At 41.1% G+C, this 15,654-nt stretch overlaps 1 protein-coding gene across 1 annotated transcript in view; it reads left to right on the top strand.

The window, feature by feature from the left end:
• Positions 1-15,654, top strand: part of LRRC69 (leucine rich repeat containing 69) — a 60,400-nt gene that overhangs the window by 8,163 nt on the left and 36,583 nt on the right. Inside the window, exons 2-5 of the mRNA XM_038745928.1 lie at positions 3,332-3,458; positions 5,623-5,695; positions 10,273-10,468; positions 13,021-13,092. Of these exons, the coding sequence (XP_038601856.1) occupies positions 3,332-3,458; positions 5,623-5,695; positions 10,273-10,468; positions 13,021-13,092 (468 nt within the window). The remainder of the gene's footprint in view (positions 1-3,331; positions 3,459-5,622; positions 5,696-10,272; positions 10,469-13,020; positions 13,093-15,654) is intronic.

Below are 15,654 nucleotides of genomic sequence, written 5' to 3'. Positions count from 1 at the left end.
GAGCCGGGATTTGAATGCACGATCTCTGACTCCAAAGCCCGGGCTTTTTCCACCAAGCCATGCTGCTTCTCTGTAGCCACGCTGCTTCTAGATGTGAGTTCAATGTTAGCAGGGAACACATTTACCAAATCTGTTATATTCTGTTATATTCTCTCAAGCACTTAGTACAGTGCTCTGCACACAGAAAGCATTCAATAAATATGATTGGTGATGCAGGACAGGAGGAACACTAACAAGCAACCTAATCCATCATGACTTTCTGTGGACTCATTTTTGGGGTGTACATGAGGATGAGGGAGGCCACGGAAGAAAAGCAACTAAACTGTTGCAGAAAGAGTTTGGAAAGGGCAGAAGAAAAGTCTTCATCCTTTTTGGCAGCCAGAGAACTGCCACCACCTGAGTCCAGTTTCACTTCCTGGCTCCTCTTGTGGCTCTATTCTTTTATTGTGGGTATTCTGTAAGATGCTGTTTTGGGTCTCTTGCTGGTTTTGCTCTTCACCTACTCTCTCAGTTTATCCAGTCACATGGTTTCAGCTGTCATCTCTCTACGAGGTGTCCACGTAGAGGTGTCCAAATCTCTCTCTTCAGCCCTTTCCTCAAATTTAACCTTCATTCCTGTCTTTCCTCTCGCCTCCGGGACAACCCCACTTAAATATCCCTCAGTCACTTTAAGCTCAATATGTCTAAAGTGAAACTACTTGTCTTTCCCCCCATTACTTCTAACTTCCTTACTTTCTCCTTCTACCTTTCTAACAGTTCTTTCCATCACTCCACATCCTCCCTGTCCCAATCAATTAATTAATATTTACTGAGCATTGACCATGTGCAGAGCACTGTGTTAAGTGCTTGGGAGAGTACAAAGCAATTGAGTTGGTAGACACACTCCATGCCCTCAAGGAGTTTTCAAATCTAGTTCCAAAAGCCTACATTATTGGTGTCATCCTTATCTTCTCGCTGTCCTTCAACTCTCACATTCAATCTACTGGTAAATAATGCCAGTTCTTCCTATATAGCTGCCCTTCATCTCCACCTGTACGGCTATCACTTGGGATCAAGCTTTAATAATCTCAGCCTATCAGTCACACTTAGCATGGTGTAGTAGATAGAGCTCCGGCCTGGGAGTGAGGAGGTCATGGGTTCTAATCCCAGCTCTGCCACTTGTCTGCTGGATGGCCTTGGGCAAGTCACTCCACTTTTCTGTGACTCAGTTACCTCCTCTGTAAAATGGGAATTGAAACTGTGAGTCCCATGTGGGTCAGGGACTGTCTTAAGTGTTTAGTACGGTGCTCTGCACTCAGTAAGCACTCAATAGATACAATTGAACGAACCCAATTCGCTTATATCCACCCTAGCACTTAGTACGGTGCCTGGCACATAGCGCTTAACAAATACCACAATTTTTTTTTATCACACTTCTCAACCTCCTTACTGGTCTCCCTGTCTCCAGCCTCTACCTCATTTACTAGACACTGCTGCATGAATCCCCTTCTCGAAGTGTCACTCATCTGTCCACTCCTAAAAACCCACCACTGGCTTCCAGTGTTCATCAGAGAAGAAACGTGGCTCAGTGGAAAGAGCACAGGCTTTGGAGTCAGAGGTCATGGGTTCAAATCCTGGCTCCACCAATTGTCAGCTGCGTGACTTTGGGCAGGTCACTTAACTTCTCTGTGCCTCAGTTACCTCATCTGTAAAATGGGGATTAAGACTGTGAGCCCCCCAAGGGACAACTTGATCACCTTGTAACCTCCCCAGAGCTTAGAAAAGTGCTTTGCACATAGTAAATGCTTAATAAATGCTATTATTATTATTATCTGCATCAAACAAAAATTCCCCACATTTGGCATCACCTCCAGATCACCTTTCACTCTTTTTATACTAGCTTCTTTCTTTGTTTCTCTCAACCCAACCTTCTAACCATGCCTCAGGTTTAGCACTCCCTTCTCTGACCCCTTGTTCACACTGTTCCCCCAGTTTGAAACTTGTGACCAAACCTCTCAGGCTATTGCTCCCCTCTCCACCTCAGAGATAAAAATGATAATTATGGGATTTGTTAGGTGCTTACTAGGTGCCAGGCATGGTAATAAGTGCTGGGGTGGATGGATACAGGCAAATCAGATTAGACACAGAGTCTGTCCCACGTGGGGCTTGCAGTCCCACTCCCCATTTTACAGATGAGGTAACTGAGACCCAGAGAAGTTAAGTGACTTGCCCAAGACCACACAGTAGACAAGTGGCAGAGCTGAGATTAGAACTCATGACCTTCTGACTTCCAGGCTCCACTATGGCATGCTGCTTCCCATTGCATAAATTAAGGGCTTACTGTTCTAAGTTCTGGGGTACATACAAGAGAATTAGGTTGGACACAGTCCATGTCCCACGCAGGGTGCACAGTCTCAATCCCCATTTTGTAGATGAGGTAACTGAAGCACAGAAAAGTTAAGTGACTTGTCTAAGGTCACACAACAGACCAATGGCTGAGCTGGGATTACAACCCAGGTTCTTCTTGACCTTTTGAAATCCCACCTTCTCCAACAGGGCTTCCCCAAATTACAAGCACCCCAAGTTGTATAAACCCATCAATCATCTCTAGCATTTATGTGCTAAATTTTTACCCATCCTCAGCATTTGTGTATATATGTTAATCTACCTGTATATTCAGTTATATATTTTGATTATGTTTAAAAATATTTTTAGTCTACCTCTCCCTTTAGAGTTTAATCTCCTTGTGGGCAGAGAACGTGATATCACTTCCTTGCTTACACCAGTTCACTGCACTAAGTAGATACCCAAGAGATGTTCTTAATACTATTGCCTCTATGAAGTCAAATTCATAAAGTTTAGGTCTGAGAGTTATAAATGATGCAAAGTTCACTAGGAAGGTGAGTACACATAGATTCAATGATTTATTTATAGTGAGGTCTTCATTTTGCTAGCTAAAGGATATTTCCATTTCTCATTCCTTACAAAAATATTTTTGCAGCTCATAATGCCATAAGAGAGTAGCTCAAGTGGCTTTGAATGGATCATCAGTTATGGTTTTCTCAGTGTTCTTGAATGATTGGCCTGTAGCCCAACTGAAATGAAGTAAAGTGGTAATTTAAGGGTAATCTCTATTTTTTTCTTTAAAGATCATTCTAGTTGTGTATGAAACAATGATTTACAGGTATGCAATTTTTTTATGGAAAATGCACAGCTTAAGGGAAGTGGAAATGTAATTCTAATGTACCCTTTGCTCAGCTATAGCATGAGATGCATTTGCCTTAAATATTTTTTTCCCCTTGCTCTAAACTTGATTCCATGTGACAGTATTAAAATTTTAACATGTTTATAGTTGGCAGTACTAAATCTCGGAAATAATATCTTCAGAGAAGTTCCAGAAGAGCTGCGGTATCTCAAATCATTGCAAATTCTCCACTTGTTTGGAAATAAGATAACTACAATTTCACCGGCAGTATTTGGTAAGTCAGAGCCTAATCCGTTTCTAACAGTTCAGTAATTGTTTTGTCTTGTTAAAGATCCTATATTTATGAATAGGAAGTATAGGCATGGCAACTGAGAAGTGTTTGATACAAAAAATACTGAATTTTTATAGGTTTAATGCAATTTTCAAGACTCAGGTAAAGTGAAAAATTTTTGAAAGGAAAATATTTTTTTGGTGGAGTCCTTTTATTTCCCCAGAACTGCTAACAACAGCAAATAATAGTGTCACGGTGCCGGTGATCCCAGAGTGTTTGATATAAACAAAGGATAATTCTTGTAAATGAAATGAATATTGGCATTTTCTGGCCTTTCCTCTTTGCAATCTCTTCATTAGGTCCAGAGCTGGAATGCATCAGCAGTGCTTTGCACACAGTAAGCGCACAATAAATACGACAATGAATGAATGAACACTGTACCACAGAATGACCACTGAATAGCTATATCTTAGTGGGATGAACCACCATGTGTTCCTGAAGCTAAAGTCTTCCTGGCGGTGACCTTGCAGGGTATTTGTGTCTTTCAAAAACATGTTATGTGCAAATTCACCTATCCTTAGTCTGGATACAGAGAGGCTAAAAGATACTGGAATCAGAAAGGTTTCTAATTCCGTTCCTTTCAAGTTTCTCTAAGAAAAGTGTTCTTTCCCACATTGTACATGAAGGTTTAGATGGTTTTAGGTAGAAGAGTTTCATTTATATTTTCTGGAGCCAACAGTTAAAGGAGATAGTTGTCTCAGTGTGAATAATAATAATGATGGCATTTGTTAAGTGCTTACTTTGTGCAAAGCACTGTTCTAAGCACTGAGGGGATACAAGGTGATCAGGTTGTCCCACGCGGGGCTTACAGTCTTAATCCCCATTTTCCAGATGAGGTAACTGAGGCTCAGAGAAGTGAAGTGACTTGCCCAAGGTCACACAACAGGCATGTGGCAGAGCCAAGATTCGAACCCATGACCTCTGACTCCAAAGCCCGGGCTCTTTCCACTGAGCCAGGCTGCTTCTCCCAGACTGAGCCCCCCCTACTTTCCTCTCCTCCTCCCCTTCACCCCTGCTCTACCTCCTTCCCACCCCCCCCGCCCTACCTCCTTCCCCTCCCCACAGCACTTGTATATATTTGTACAGATTTATTACTCTATTTATTTTACTTGTTCTCATTTATTACTCTATTTTGTTAATGATGTGCACATAGCTATAATTCTATTTGTTCTGACGATTTTGACACCTGTCTACATGTTTTGTTTTGTTGTCTGTCTCCCCCTCCTAGAATGTGAGCCCATTGTTGGGTAGGAACTGTCTCTATATGCTGCCGACTTGTACTTCCCAAGCGCTTAGTACAGTGCTCTGCACGCAGTAAGCGCTCAATAAATGTGAATGAATGAATGAATGAATTTGCATCAAAAATTGCATCAGCACATAGTAACAGTGTCTGGCACATAGTAAACACTTAACAAATACCATTAAAAAATTGTGTGCCATGCCGTTACAATTTTACTGCTAGCCATTTTGAACAACTTACATCTGCTATTTTCCCCACTAGGTAGACAGGCCGATCTCCTCTCCCTTTTTTTCTCAAATGCTCAGTTTGAATCCCTCTGTACCTATTCCCTATCTCCCGTGTCCCCTGAACTCCCATCATCATCATCATCATCAATCGTATTTATTGAGCGCTTACTATGTGCAGAGCACTGTACTAAGTGCTTGGGAAGTACAAATTGGCAACATATAGAGACAGTCCCTACCCAACAGTGGGCTCACAGTCTAAAAGGGGGAGACAGAGAACAAAACCAAACATACTAACAAAATAAAATAAATAGAATAGATATGTACAAATAAAATAAATAAATAAATAAATAGAGTAAAAAATATGTACAAACATATATACATATATACAGGTGCTGTGGGGAAGGGAAGGAGGTAAGATGGGGGGGATGAGAAAGGGACCTGTCATGACATGAGTCTCGTCCGTTGTCAGGAGACCATAATAGCAGTGGCTTTCTAATGTGACCTGTGACATTCACTGTGAGTGATTGTGTGTATCAGGGAAAGAAGAAAAACAAACAGGATTCCATTTTGAGTATTACGTCCACAGAAAATGTAACCATCACGTCTCCTCTGAAACAGCTAAAGATTTATTTTTCAACAGATGGCTTAGACAATCTGATCCTTCTTAATCTGAACAACAACATGCTTGCATGTCTTCCTCCACAAGTTTGCAGGTGATTTTCTTTATGTACTGTTTACTTCCACTTGCCCCAAGTCACCGATGTGTATTATACTAGCATTCGGAGCCGGTGGGTTTTAGATATAACATATGGTGATCTGCAGCTCTGGGACAAAGTACTGATTTTAAGCAGATGTTTTCCTGAAACTCTGTGAACCAGGAGGCAGCCTGACCCGTGAGTCAGTGCAGACCTGATGGGACATGACATTCATATCCTGAGGGTCTCGATTTCGCCAAGCCACAGGGACATTCCCTCTTTCCTGGGGAGGGTCACATAAGACCCAATATTTTGTAGGTCTCTTCAGGCTTGAAGGGAACAGAGTAACGTGGGAAGCATCCTGACTTTGTAGACATAGCAGAGTTGTGTAAATTAGGAAAACTGGATTCTCTCACCACTCTGCTACTGACCCCCTTTGCAACTAGAGGGACTTTTACCCCATGATGTTATAAATAGCATCTTTTGCACACAGTAGGCTCTCAGTAAATACTATAGGTTGATCTTGGGTACGTCACTCAATGTCTCTGGGTCTCAGTCAGCTTGTCTCTAAAATGGGAATGTGTCTAACAACTCTGTTGTATTGTGCTCCCTCAAGCACTTAGTACAGTGCTCTGCACACAGCTAAGAGCTCAAAAATTACTATTGATGATGAGGATGATGGTATTTGTTAAGCACTTACTATGTGCAAAGCACTGTTCTAAGCACTACGGGGATACAAAGTGATCAGGTTGTCCCACGTGGGGCTCACAGTCTTAATCCCCCTTTTACAGATGAAGTAACTGAGGCACAGAGAAGTTAAGTGACTTGATGACGTTAATGATGATGATGATGATGGGAGTGCAATATTTACCTCTCCAAATCTTCTAAAGATGTCACTCATTCATTCAATCATATTTATTGAGCGCTTACTGTGTGCAGAGCACTGTACTAAGTGCTTGGGAAGTACAAGTCGGCAAAATATAGAGACGATCCCTGCCCAACAACGGGCTCACAGTCTAGAAGGGGGAGACAGACAACAACACAGAACAAGTAGACAGCATAAAATGAGATCATTGATCTGAAAACACTTTGGAAAAAGAAATGTGCAACAAATTCAATCACAGAGGATTTAAAACTAAATATATTGTTATGAAAAAAAGACCCTTTAAAAATGCCATTTGCCTTTCATTGCACATCTGCACAGCCCAGGTGGCCTTCCAGCATCTTTCTCAGAGACAGCTGAGATCTTGGTCCAAATACCAGCAGTGCTCCCTTTTGCCTTTTCAACTGACAGATGGGGAGAGGAACCTGTTTGGGCTTACTTTGGAGATTCTCTTTATTGCCTTTGGAACAGAAACAGATGTTTTACAAAGCAAGATTATCCAGAGTGTGTTAAGCCAATAAAACTGTATCCCTGAAGACTAGTGCAATATGGGATATTCAGCCTTTATTCCGCTTTACCTATTTTCATTTTTTTGTCAGTATATCTGGTTTCCCCAAATGTATTCGGCAAAATTTTGTTGGGCACAAATAATGAAGTGTCTTTACAAAGGGGGCATTGGATCAAATCAGGATCACAATCATGTGCAAGGAATAACATGTTTATAAATTTCTAATCAATGTAAACACTGAAGTTGAAGCAGCATGGCTTAGTGGAAAGAGCACAGGCTTGGAAGTCAGAAGACGTGGGTTCTAATCCTGCCTCCACCACTTGCCTGTTATTTGACCTTGGGTAAGTGACTTAACTTCCCTGGGCCGCAGTTACCTCATCTGTAAAATGAAGATTAAAAGCATGAGCCCCACCTGGGACAACCTGATTACCCTGTATCTGCCCCAGGACTTAGAACAGTGCTTGGCACTTAGTAAGCGCTTAACAAATACCATACTTATTATTATCTAGGGTCTTCTTATTAGTAGTCAGAACACTTCCTCCTGAAATTTACTCAACTGAGGTAAAGAGCAGAAATAAGGAATTTAAGATTCAGGGGGATGTGCCATATTATTAACTAGACTTGTATATTCATTTTTTTTATTCCAAATTTTTAGTTGTATACATTCTCACAACCAACAATATCAACAGTATGAATTGGGAGCTTACTATATTCATAGAGCTATATTTGGGTATATACAAAATAAGTATAAGATACTATCCCTTCCTTGGAGAGTTTACAAACTAATGGGGATGACAAGGGCATGTAAACCGGCAAATGTGCCGTAGTTTAAAGTATCCGGGAATAAATATGAAAATTATTAGATAATAAATCTCTTCAGTGGATGAGGGTATTTTCCTGCTTGAGTCAAGTTGCTCTTAGAAATGGCTGCTAAGGAAGCAGGGAGGAGGATAATAATCTATTTGTATCCATATATCCAGATGTGCAATGGAAGCAAAATGGCTTCTCCATCAATCAGTGCCTTAACCTGAGGCAGGGGGATTAATCCCCGGGATTGTGTTTCTGTGGATCTGGGACAATTGAGAAAAAAAATTCTGGCCTCAGACCAATAGATGCATTCTTAAAGGAGTCATGGAAGTATCTTATTAATGATAATAATAATAATCTTGGTACTTGTTAAGCACTCACTATGTGACAATCACTATTCTAAGCCCTAGGATAAATACAAGTTAATCCGATTGGACACAGACCCTGTTCCATGTGTCCCACTCCTATCCCCATTTTACAGATGAGATAACTGAGGCTCAGAGAAGATAAGTGACTTTCCCAAGGTCCCACAGCAGACACGTGGCAGAGCCAGGATTAGAATCCAGGTCCTTCTAACTCCCAAGCCCATGCTGTATTCACTAAGCCACAGATGGTAGCACTTAACCAGGATTTTGTGCACCAGTCAGTGTATCTGAGGTTTTGCGATACTGAAATTGTAGTTCCTTGGAGGTTAGGCCCCCGATATACTCTGGTAATTTACACAAACTCAAGCACAACTTTAGCATTTGTTGATACCCTAGATTGTAAGCTCATTGTGGGCAGGGAAAGTGACTCCCAACTCTGTTGTACTGTATTCTCACAAGAGTTTAGTAAAATGTTCTGCACACAGTAAGTGCTCAATAAATACTATTGATCGATATACAGAAATGAATAATAGGAGTAGAAGTAATAATAATTATGGTATTAAGCCCTTACTAAATGCCACGCACTGTTCTAAGCTCTGGGGTAGATACAAGGTAATCGGGTTGTCCCATGTGGGGCTCACAGTCTTAATCTCCATTTTGCAGATGAGGTAACTAAGACACAGAGAAGTTGTGACTTGCCCAAGGTCACACAGCAGACAAGTGGAGGAGTTAGGATTAGAACCCATGACCTTCTCACTCCCAGGCCCATGCTCCGTCCACTACGCTATCACTTGACTGCAATGTATTATCCAAAAGTGTTTGGGCAGCATAAAATAGGGTAATGACAAAATCCCTATGTATAAGGAAATTACACTCTAACGGGGAAATATCTGAATATTTTCAAATAGAGCAATCAAAATCAATAGAATGCTCAATTGAGTGGACATATATAACAAAGTGCTAAGGATAGGTAAAAATGTGCACATGAATGCTAGAGATGGATTTGTATGCCTTGGGATGCTGGAATCAGTAAATACATTGGTCTAACCAGCAGTGATGGGAGAAAAATCAAAGATGACCAGCCTTTTCTCTCAGCCTTCTGGGCCATTGAGAAACAATAGCAGGAGACAAAGGTGTATTAATAGAACACAAATAGACAATCAAACAGATAAGCAAAACTGGAGAACATGCAGAGTGGAAATTTAGTTTGAACCAAGGCACCATTTAAGATCTGCACTTTTTAGAGTTGGTTTATGATCGCGTTTACTACCTTGGATAAATGAACTCCCATACAGTTACAGAATTTTACTTCAGAGCAGAAGTTATTTGTTACAGAATCAATCATATTTACTAAGCAATTACTGTGTGGACTCTAATAACAAAAAAAAGATTTTCTGAGTTAGGTTCTCTCTTAAAGCTTGAAGTTGGATCTGTTCTGCCCCATGCTTGTCTCAGTTTGCTGGGTCTTCTAGCCCAGCCAATTGTTCCAGGAAGTTTACAGGGATGGGGAAGGCCGAGGAGGACAATCATTTATCCCCAGGCTTCCTGTCACAAGGTCCCCTTCTCCCTCTTTATTTTTTTTTTTGTATATAAGAGCTTACTATGTGAAAAGACTGTGCTAAGTGCTGGGATAGATACAAGATAATCAGGTCAGACAACTCCATATCCCACATGGGTCTCACTGTCTTAATCCCTATTTTACAGATGAGGTAACTGAGGCACAGAGAAGGTAAGAAGCAGTGTGGCACAGTGGAAAGAGCATGGACCTGCAAGACATAGGGGCTGGGTTCTAATTCCAACTCCACTACTTGTCTGTTGTGTGACCTTAGGGAAATCACTTAATTTCTATGTGCCTCATTAACCACATCTGTAAAACTGGGATAAGACTTGTGAGCCCCATGTGAGACATGGACTGTGTCCAACCTTATTAGTTTGCATTTAAGCAAATGAATATACATTTCTTGTTAGCAACTGTGTCAGGACAGGAGACCTTCATATAGGATTTCACTGATGTGCGTTGTTTATTTTACAGATTAAAGAACCTTAAATTCATGAGTTTAAACTATAACCAGCTAACCAGTATTCCTAGAGAACTCTGCTTCCTGCAAAAATTATCTGAACTTCACGTTTTACACAATCAGCTCACTGCCCTACCTGAAGAGATCAGATTCTTGACAAATCTTGGAAAGCTCATCTTGGCAAGAAATCAGATTAAAGAACTTCCAGATGTAAGTGTGGAGTGTGTAAGGGTTTAGGTTGAGTCTAGCTCTGTTTCCTTGCTAGGAAGAGACCTACTGGAGAAATAATAGAAGAATCTGCATAAAGCAGAGGACTTTGGTCTAGAAATTCCAATTCGGGACATGATCCTCGGCTTCAGATAACTTATGTTCTTATCCTAGTTCATCATCATCATCATCATTGTCCACTTGCCTGCTCTGGGACTTTGGGTAATTCACTTCTCTGTGCATAAGCTTCCTCATCCTTAAAATGGGGATAAAATTCCTGCTCTCCTGCCTATTTACATGGTAAACCCTATTATTATTATTGTTATGGTATTTGTTAAGTGCTTACTATGTGGCAAGCAGTGTTCTAAGCACTGGGGTAGATTAAGGTAATCAGGTTGTCTCAAGTGGGGCTCACAGTCTTAATCCTCATTTTACAGATGCGGTAACTGAGGCACAGAGAAGTTGAGCGGCTTGCTCAAGGTCACACAGCAGACAAGTGGCGGAGCCAGGATTAGAACCCACGTCCTCTGACTCCCAAGCCCAGGCTCTTTCCACTAAGCCACACTGCTTCTCATGTGGGACAGGGACTGTCCAACCTGAATATTTTGCATCTACACCAGTGCTTACTGAAGTTCTTATGATATAGTAAGCTCTTAACAAATGCCACAGTTACTGTTGTTGTTGGATGACCTAGTAATAATGATAATAACAATAATAATAATGGCACTAAGCACTTACTATATGACAAGCACTGCACCAAGTGCTGGGGGAAGATACAAGAAAATCAGGTTGAACACAGTCCCTGGCCCAAATAAGGTTCACTTTCTATGGGGGAAAGAGAATATCTAATCCTCATTTTATAAATAAAACTTAATGGAGTTAAGTGACTTGCCCAAGATCCCACAGCATGCAAGTGGTGGAGCCAGAATTGGAACCTATGTCCTCTGACTCCCAAGCTAATGTTTTTTCCACTAGACAAAACTTCTTCTCAAATTACTATTTTTTTTATTTTTTATGGTATTGAATAAGTGCTTACTGTGTGCCAGGCACTGTACAAAGCACTGAGGTAGATACAAATAAATCAGGTTGGCGCAGTCCATGTCCCACATGAGTCTCACAGTCTTAACCCCCATTTTACAGATGATTTAACTGAAGCACAGAGAAGTTAAGTAACTAGCCCAAGATCAATCAATCAATCAATCAATCGTATTTATTGAGTGCTTACTGTGTGCAGAGCACTGTACTAAGTGCTTGGGAAGTACAAGATGGAAACATATAGAGACAGTCCCTACCCAACAGTGGGCTCACAGTCTAAAAGGGGGAGACAGAGAACAAAACCAAACATACTAACAAAATAAAATAAATAGAATAGATATGTACAAGTAAAATAAATAGAGTAATAAATATGTACAGACATATATACATATATACAGATCACACGGCAGACAAATGGTGGAGCTGGGATTAGAACCCAGGCCCTTCTGATTCCCAGGCCCAGGCTTGGGTTTAAATTAGAAATATTAGCTCAACATATTTGACATAGATGTTGGCCTATTTTTTCAGCATCATTCACAAATATTTCCCATTTCTACTGGAGATTTGGAGATAACAATAATCTTAAGTGCGATCACAAGGGAATAGGCAAAAGCATAGTGAGGTTGCTATGCCAATTTGTGCTTTTTCTGAAAATTACTATCCCTTCATGTAAATTTTAAGCAAATGAGTTGATCACTTCAAAGACTCTGCCAGTGTGGTTTGTCATATGAATTAAATTAGAAGTCTTGCTTTTTATTCGTTCATTCAATCATATTTATTGAGCACTTACTGTGTGCAGAGCACTGTACTAAGTGCTTGGAAAGTACAATTCAGCAATAAAGAGAGACAATCCCTGCCTACATTGGTCTTACAGTCTAGAAGGGGGGAGACAGGCATCAAAAGAAGTAAACAGGCAGCAATATAAATAAATGGAATTATAGATATATGTACGTCAAAACAAGTAAACAGGCATTAATATGAATAAATAGAATTATAGATATGTACGCAAGTGCTGTGCAGGGGGGAGAGCAAAGGGAGCAAGTCGGGGTATGCTGTGGTGGGGAGCTGGGGAAAAAGGGGCTTAATCTGGGAAGGCCTCTTGGAGGAGGGCTTTGAAGGGGGGAACTGTGATTGTTTGGCAGATTTGAGGAGGGAGGGCGTTCCAGACCAGAGGTAAGACATGGGGGCCAGGGGTCGACAGCGGGACAGGTGAGAACGAGGCACAGTGAGAAGGTTAGCACCAGAGCGGAGTGTGCGGGCTGGGCTTTAGGAGAGAAGGGAGGTGAGGTAAGAGGGGGCAACATGATGGAGAGCTTTGAAGCCAGTAATAAGTAGTTTTTGTTTGATATGGAGATTAATAGGCAACCACTGGAGATTTTTGAGGAGGGGGGTGACATACCCAGAACGTGTCTGTAGAAAGATAATCCAGGCCACAGATTTAGTGATCTAGCTCTTAATTTCCTTCACCAAGAATGTTTTGTAAAACAAGACTGCAATTTAACCTTTTTCTTTCTACCCAGGGACTCTGCAAATTGAGAAAGTTAAAGACTCTAGACCTAGCCGGAAACCAAATTCATATTTTTCCCGCAGCTGTAAGTATAGACTATTGCCTAACCCTTGGAAAAGACTGACCCTTTTTACCTTTGCCAAACTGCTCTAAGAATCAAACTCAGGCATACTGGTGAGGGCAGAGGTAAATCTGCTGCTTTTGAGGTCTCAGAGATATTCTGTTTTGTGACCATAAAATACACCAGCCAACAGCCATCTTGCAATATGTTCCACTGGGGACCTGGTGGAAGAGTGTGGATGATTCAGGGCCAGCCACCACCTCTCCTATGGATATAAATCGTGGCTCAGGGGAAAGAGTGCAGGCTTGGGAGTCAGAGGTCATGGGTTCTAATTCCGCTCTGCCACTTGTCTGCTGTGTGACTTTGGGCAAGTCACTTAACGTCTCTGTGCCTCAGTTACCTCATCTGTAAAATGGGGATTAAGACTGTGAGCCCCATATGGGACAACCTAATCACCTTGTATCTCCCCCCAGCGCTTAGAATAGTGCTTTGCACATAGTAAGCACTTAACAAATACCAACATCATCATCATAAATCAAGCTCATGTCCTGCTGGCAGTTGGGCATTGTGTCTGAAAGATGTTCACCCGAAGAGAGAGTACAGCACCACAATAAAGGACTGTCTTACATATTCAACACTCCTATATTTTCGAGACAATAGTCTTGTGTGTGCACGTGTGTAAAGGAATCTTTCTCAAAGATAATCCCTTGTGAATGCAGTCTCACCATACCCGACATCATTTTTAAACCAAAGAACTTTACTAATCCCTCCAAAAATATCAGACACCGAGATCCACAGTAGTACTCTTTTTGGGCTTTCTTGTTTGTCCCTCTATGTCCAAAGCACACAAATTCTAAACCTATAGTTTCATAAATTTAAAAGTCAATAAGAAGTCAATAAAAGTCAATAAAAAAAAATGTTGGCAATTTCCAATAGGTGGCACGGTAGAGGGAAACGTGCTGGGCCTACAAGTTAATTTGTGGCTTTACTTAATTATATCAAACAATCAATTGTATTTCTCAGTTCTATGTGCAGAATACTATTCTAAGCATTTGGGACAGTACAATACAACAGAATTAGTAGACACGTTCTCTGTCCATAATGAATTTATGGTTTAGAGGGGGAGACAAACATCAATATGTACAAATAAGTAATTTATAATATGTAAAGACATGCCGTGGGGTTGAGGTTATACATATGGTGGTGCTGTATTGCAGTCACTTTATGGTGACAGCTGTGTGTTTAAAATATCCGAAAAGGATCTGTTGAAGTTTAGCATGGAAACTGCAGAGAATGAAAAGGAGGGACTATTTTTTACAGGAAGCAAAGAGGTTGATATGTAATCTTTTTCATCACAGTAAGAGGTATACCTGGAAAAACCAATTTCTCTGAGTTCTCTTGGTAAATGTGGAGAAAATCTCTTTCACTCTCTGCTGGCCATGGTGGAGAGAGAAGGTTTTAATTTACCTGTGCAGAACTATCTTCATGCGGGTAGTCTTTACCCCTTTATTAAGCTGATGAGAAGTTATGCTGGGAAATGAGGATTAGTGATCTATTTTCAGCTTTTTCTGGTATGTCTTAAATTTGTAGGTTTTCATTTCTCTTGGAATTTATTCACTTCCATTGTTTTCAAATGTATCTAAAAATTATAATGCTATTTGCTAGCAAGCATGAGAGATCTGAGTCTTATAGTTCTTTAAAGTACTCAGGCAGAGTACTCTTTTGTACTCTGGCCAGAGTCCACATCACTTTTCTTCCTCAAAAGAAAGGCCTGCTTTGGTGAAGGGCTCCTTAGGCTTCTCATTCTAGGTGCTTTAGCTCCTACCAACAACCTTCATGAAGAAGGTAGAGAAGCAGCGTGGCTCAGTGGAAAGAGCCCAGGCTTTGGAGTCATAGGTCATGGGTTCAAATCCCGGCTCTGCCACTTGTCAGCTGTGTGACTTCGGGCAAGTCACTTCACTTCTGTGTGCCTCAGTTACCTCATCTGGAAAATGGGGATTAAGTCTGTGAGCCCCACGTGGTACAACTTGATTACCTTGTATCTATCCCAATGCTTAGAATGGTGCTTTGCACATAGTAAGCGCTTAATAAATGCCATCGTTGTTATTATTAATATTAAATGTGTCAAAACTGACTCCAGTGACTCCGTTGAGATGCATGAACTTGCATTCTCAGATTCAGTAGTTTAATTACTCCACTAGTGTTGCTTGGAACGTGCTTCCTCTTTTTAGAAAAAATGGTCATTTTAGGGCTGCTGGTGGAAGGAGTTGAACCAGATTCCCCTCTCTCTTCTTCTGTTGTCATGAGCCTGAAGCTTGGGACCTAGAACAGAGACCTTCCTTGCTGGAGCCCAAGGAGAAGGAATAGAGAAAACACAATCTGTAAAGCAGGATAGGGGTGGGGAGTTCTCAGAAGTAGATCACCTGCCATCATTCATTCATTCATTCAATCGTATTTATTGAGCACTTACTGTGTGCAAAGCACTGTACTAACGCTTGGGAAGTACAGGTTGGCAACATATAGAGACGGTCCCTACCCAACAATGGACTCACAGTCTAGAAGGGGGAGACAGACAACAAAATTCAC

This window comes from Tachyglossus aculeatus, chromosome 4 (genome assembly GCF_015852505.1).
Source record: "Tachyglossus aculeatus isolate mTacAcu1 chromosome 4, mTacAcu1.pri, whole genome shotgun sequence".
NCBI lineage: Eukaryota > Metazoa > Chordata > Mammalia > Monotremata > Tachyglossidae > Tachyglossus > Tachyglossus aculeatus.
Note: the sequence above shows the minus strand (reverse complement) of the source record. Positions and strands in the feature narration are given on the sequence as shown.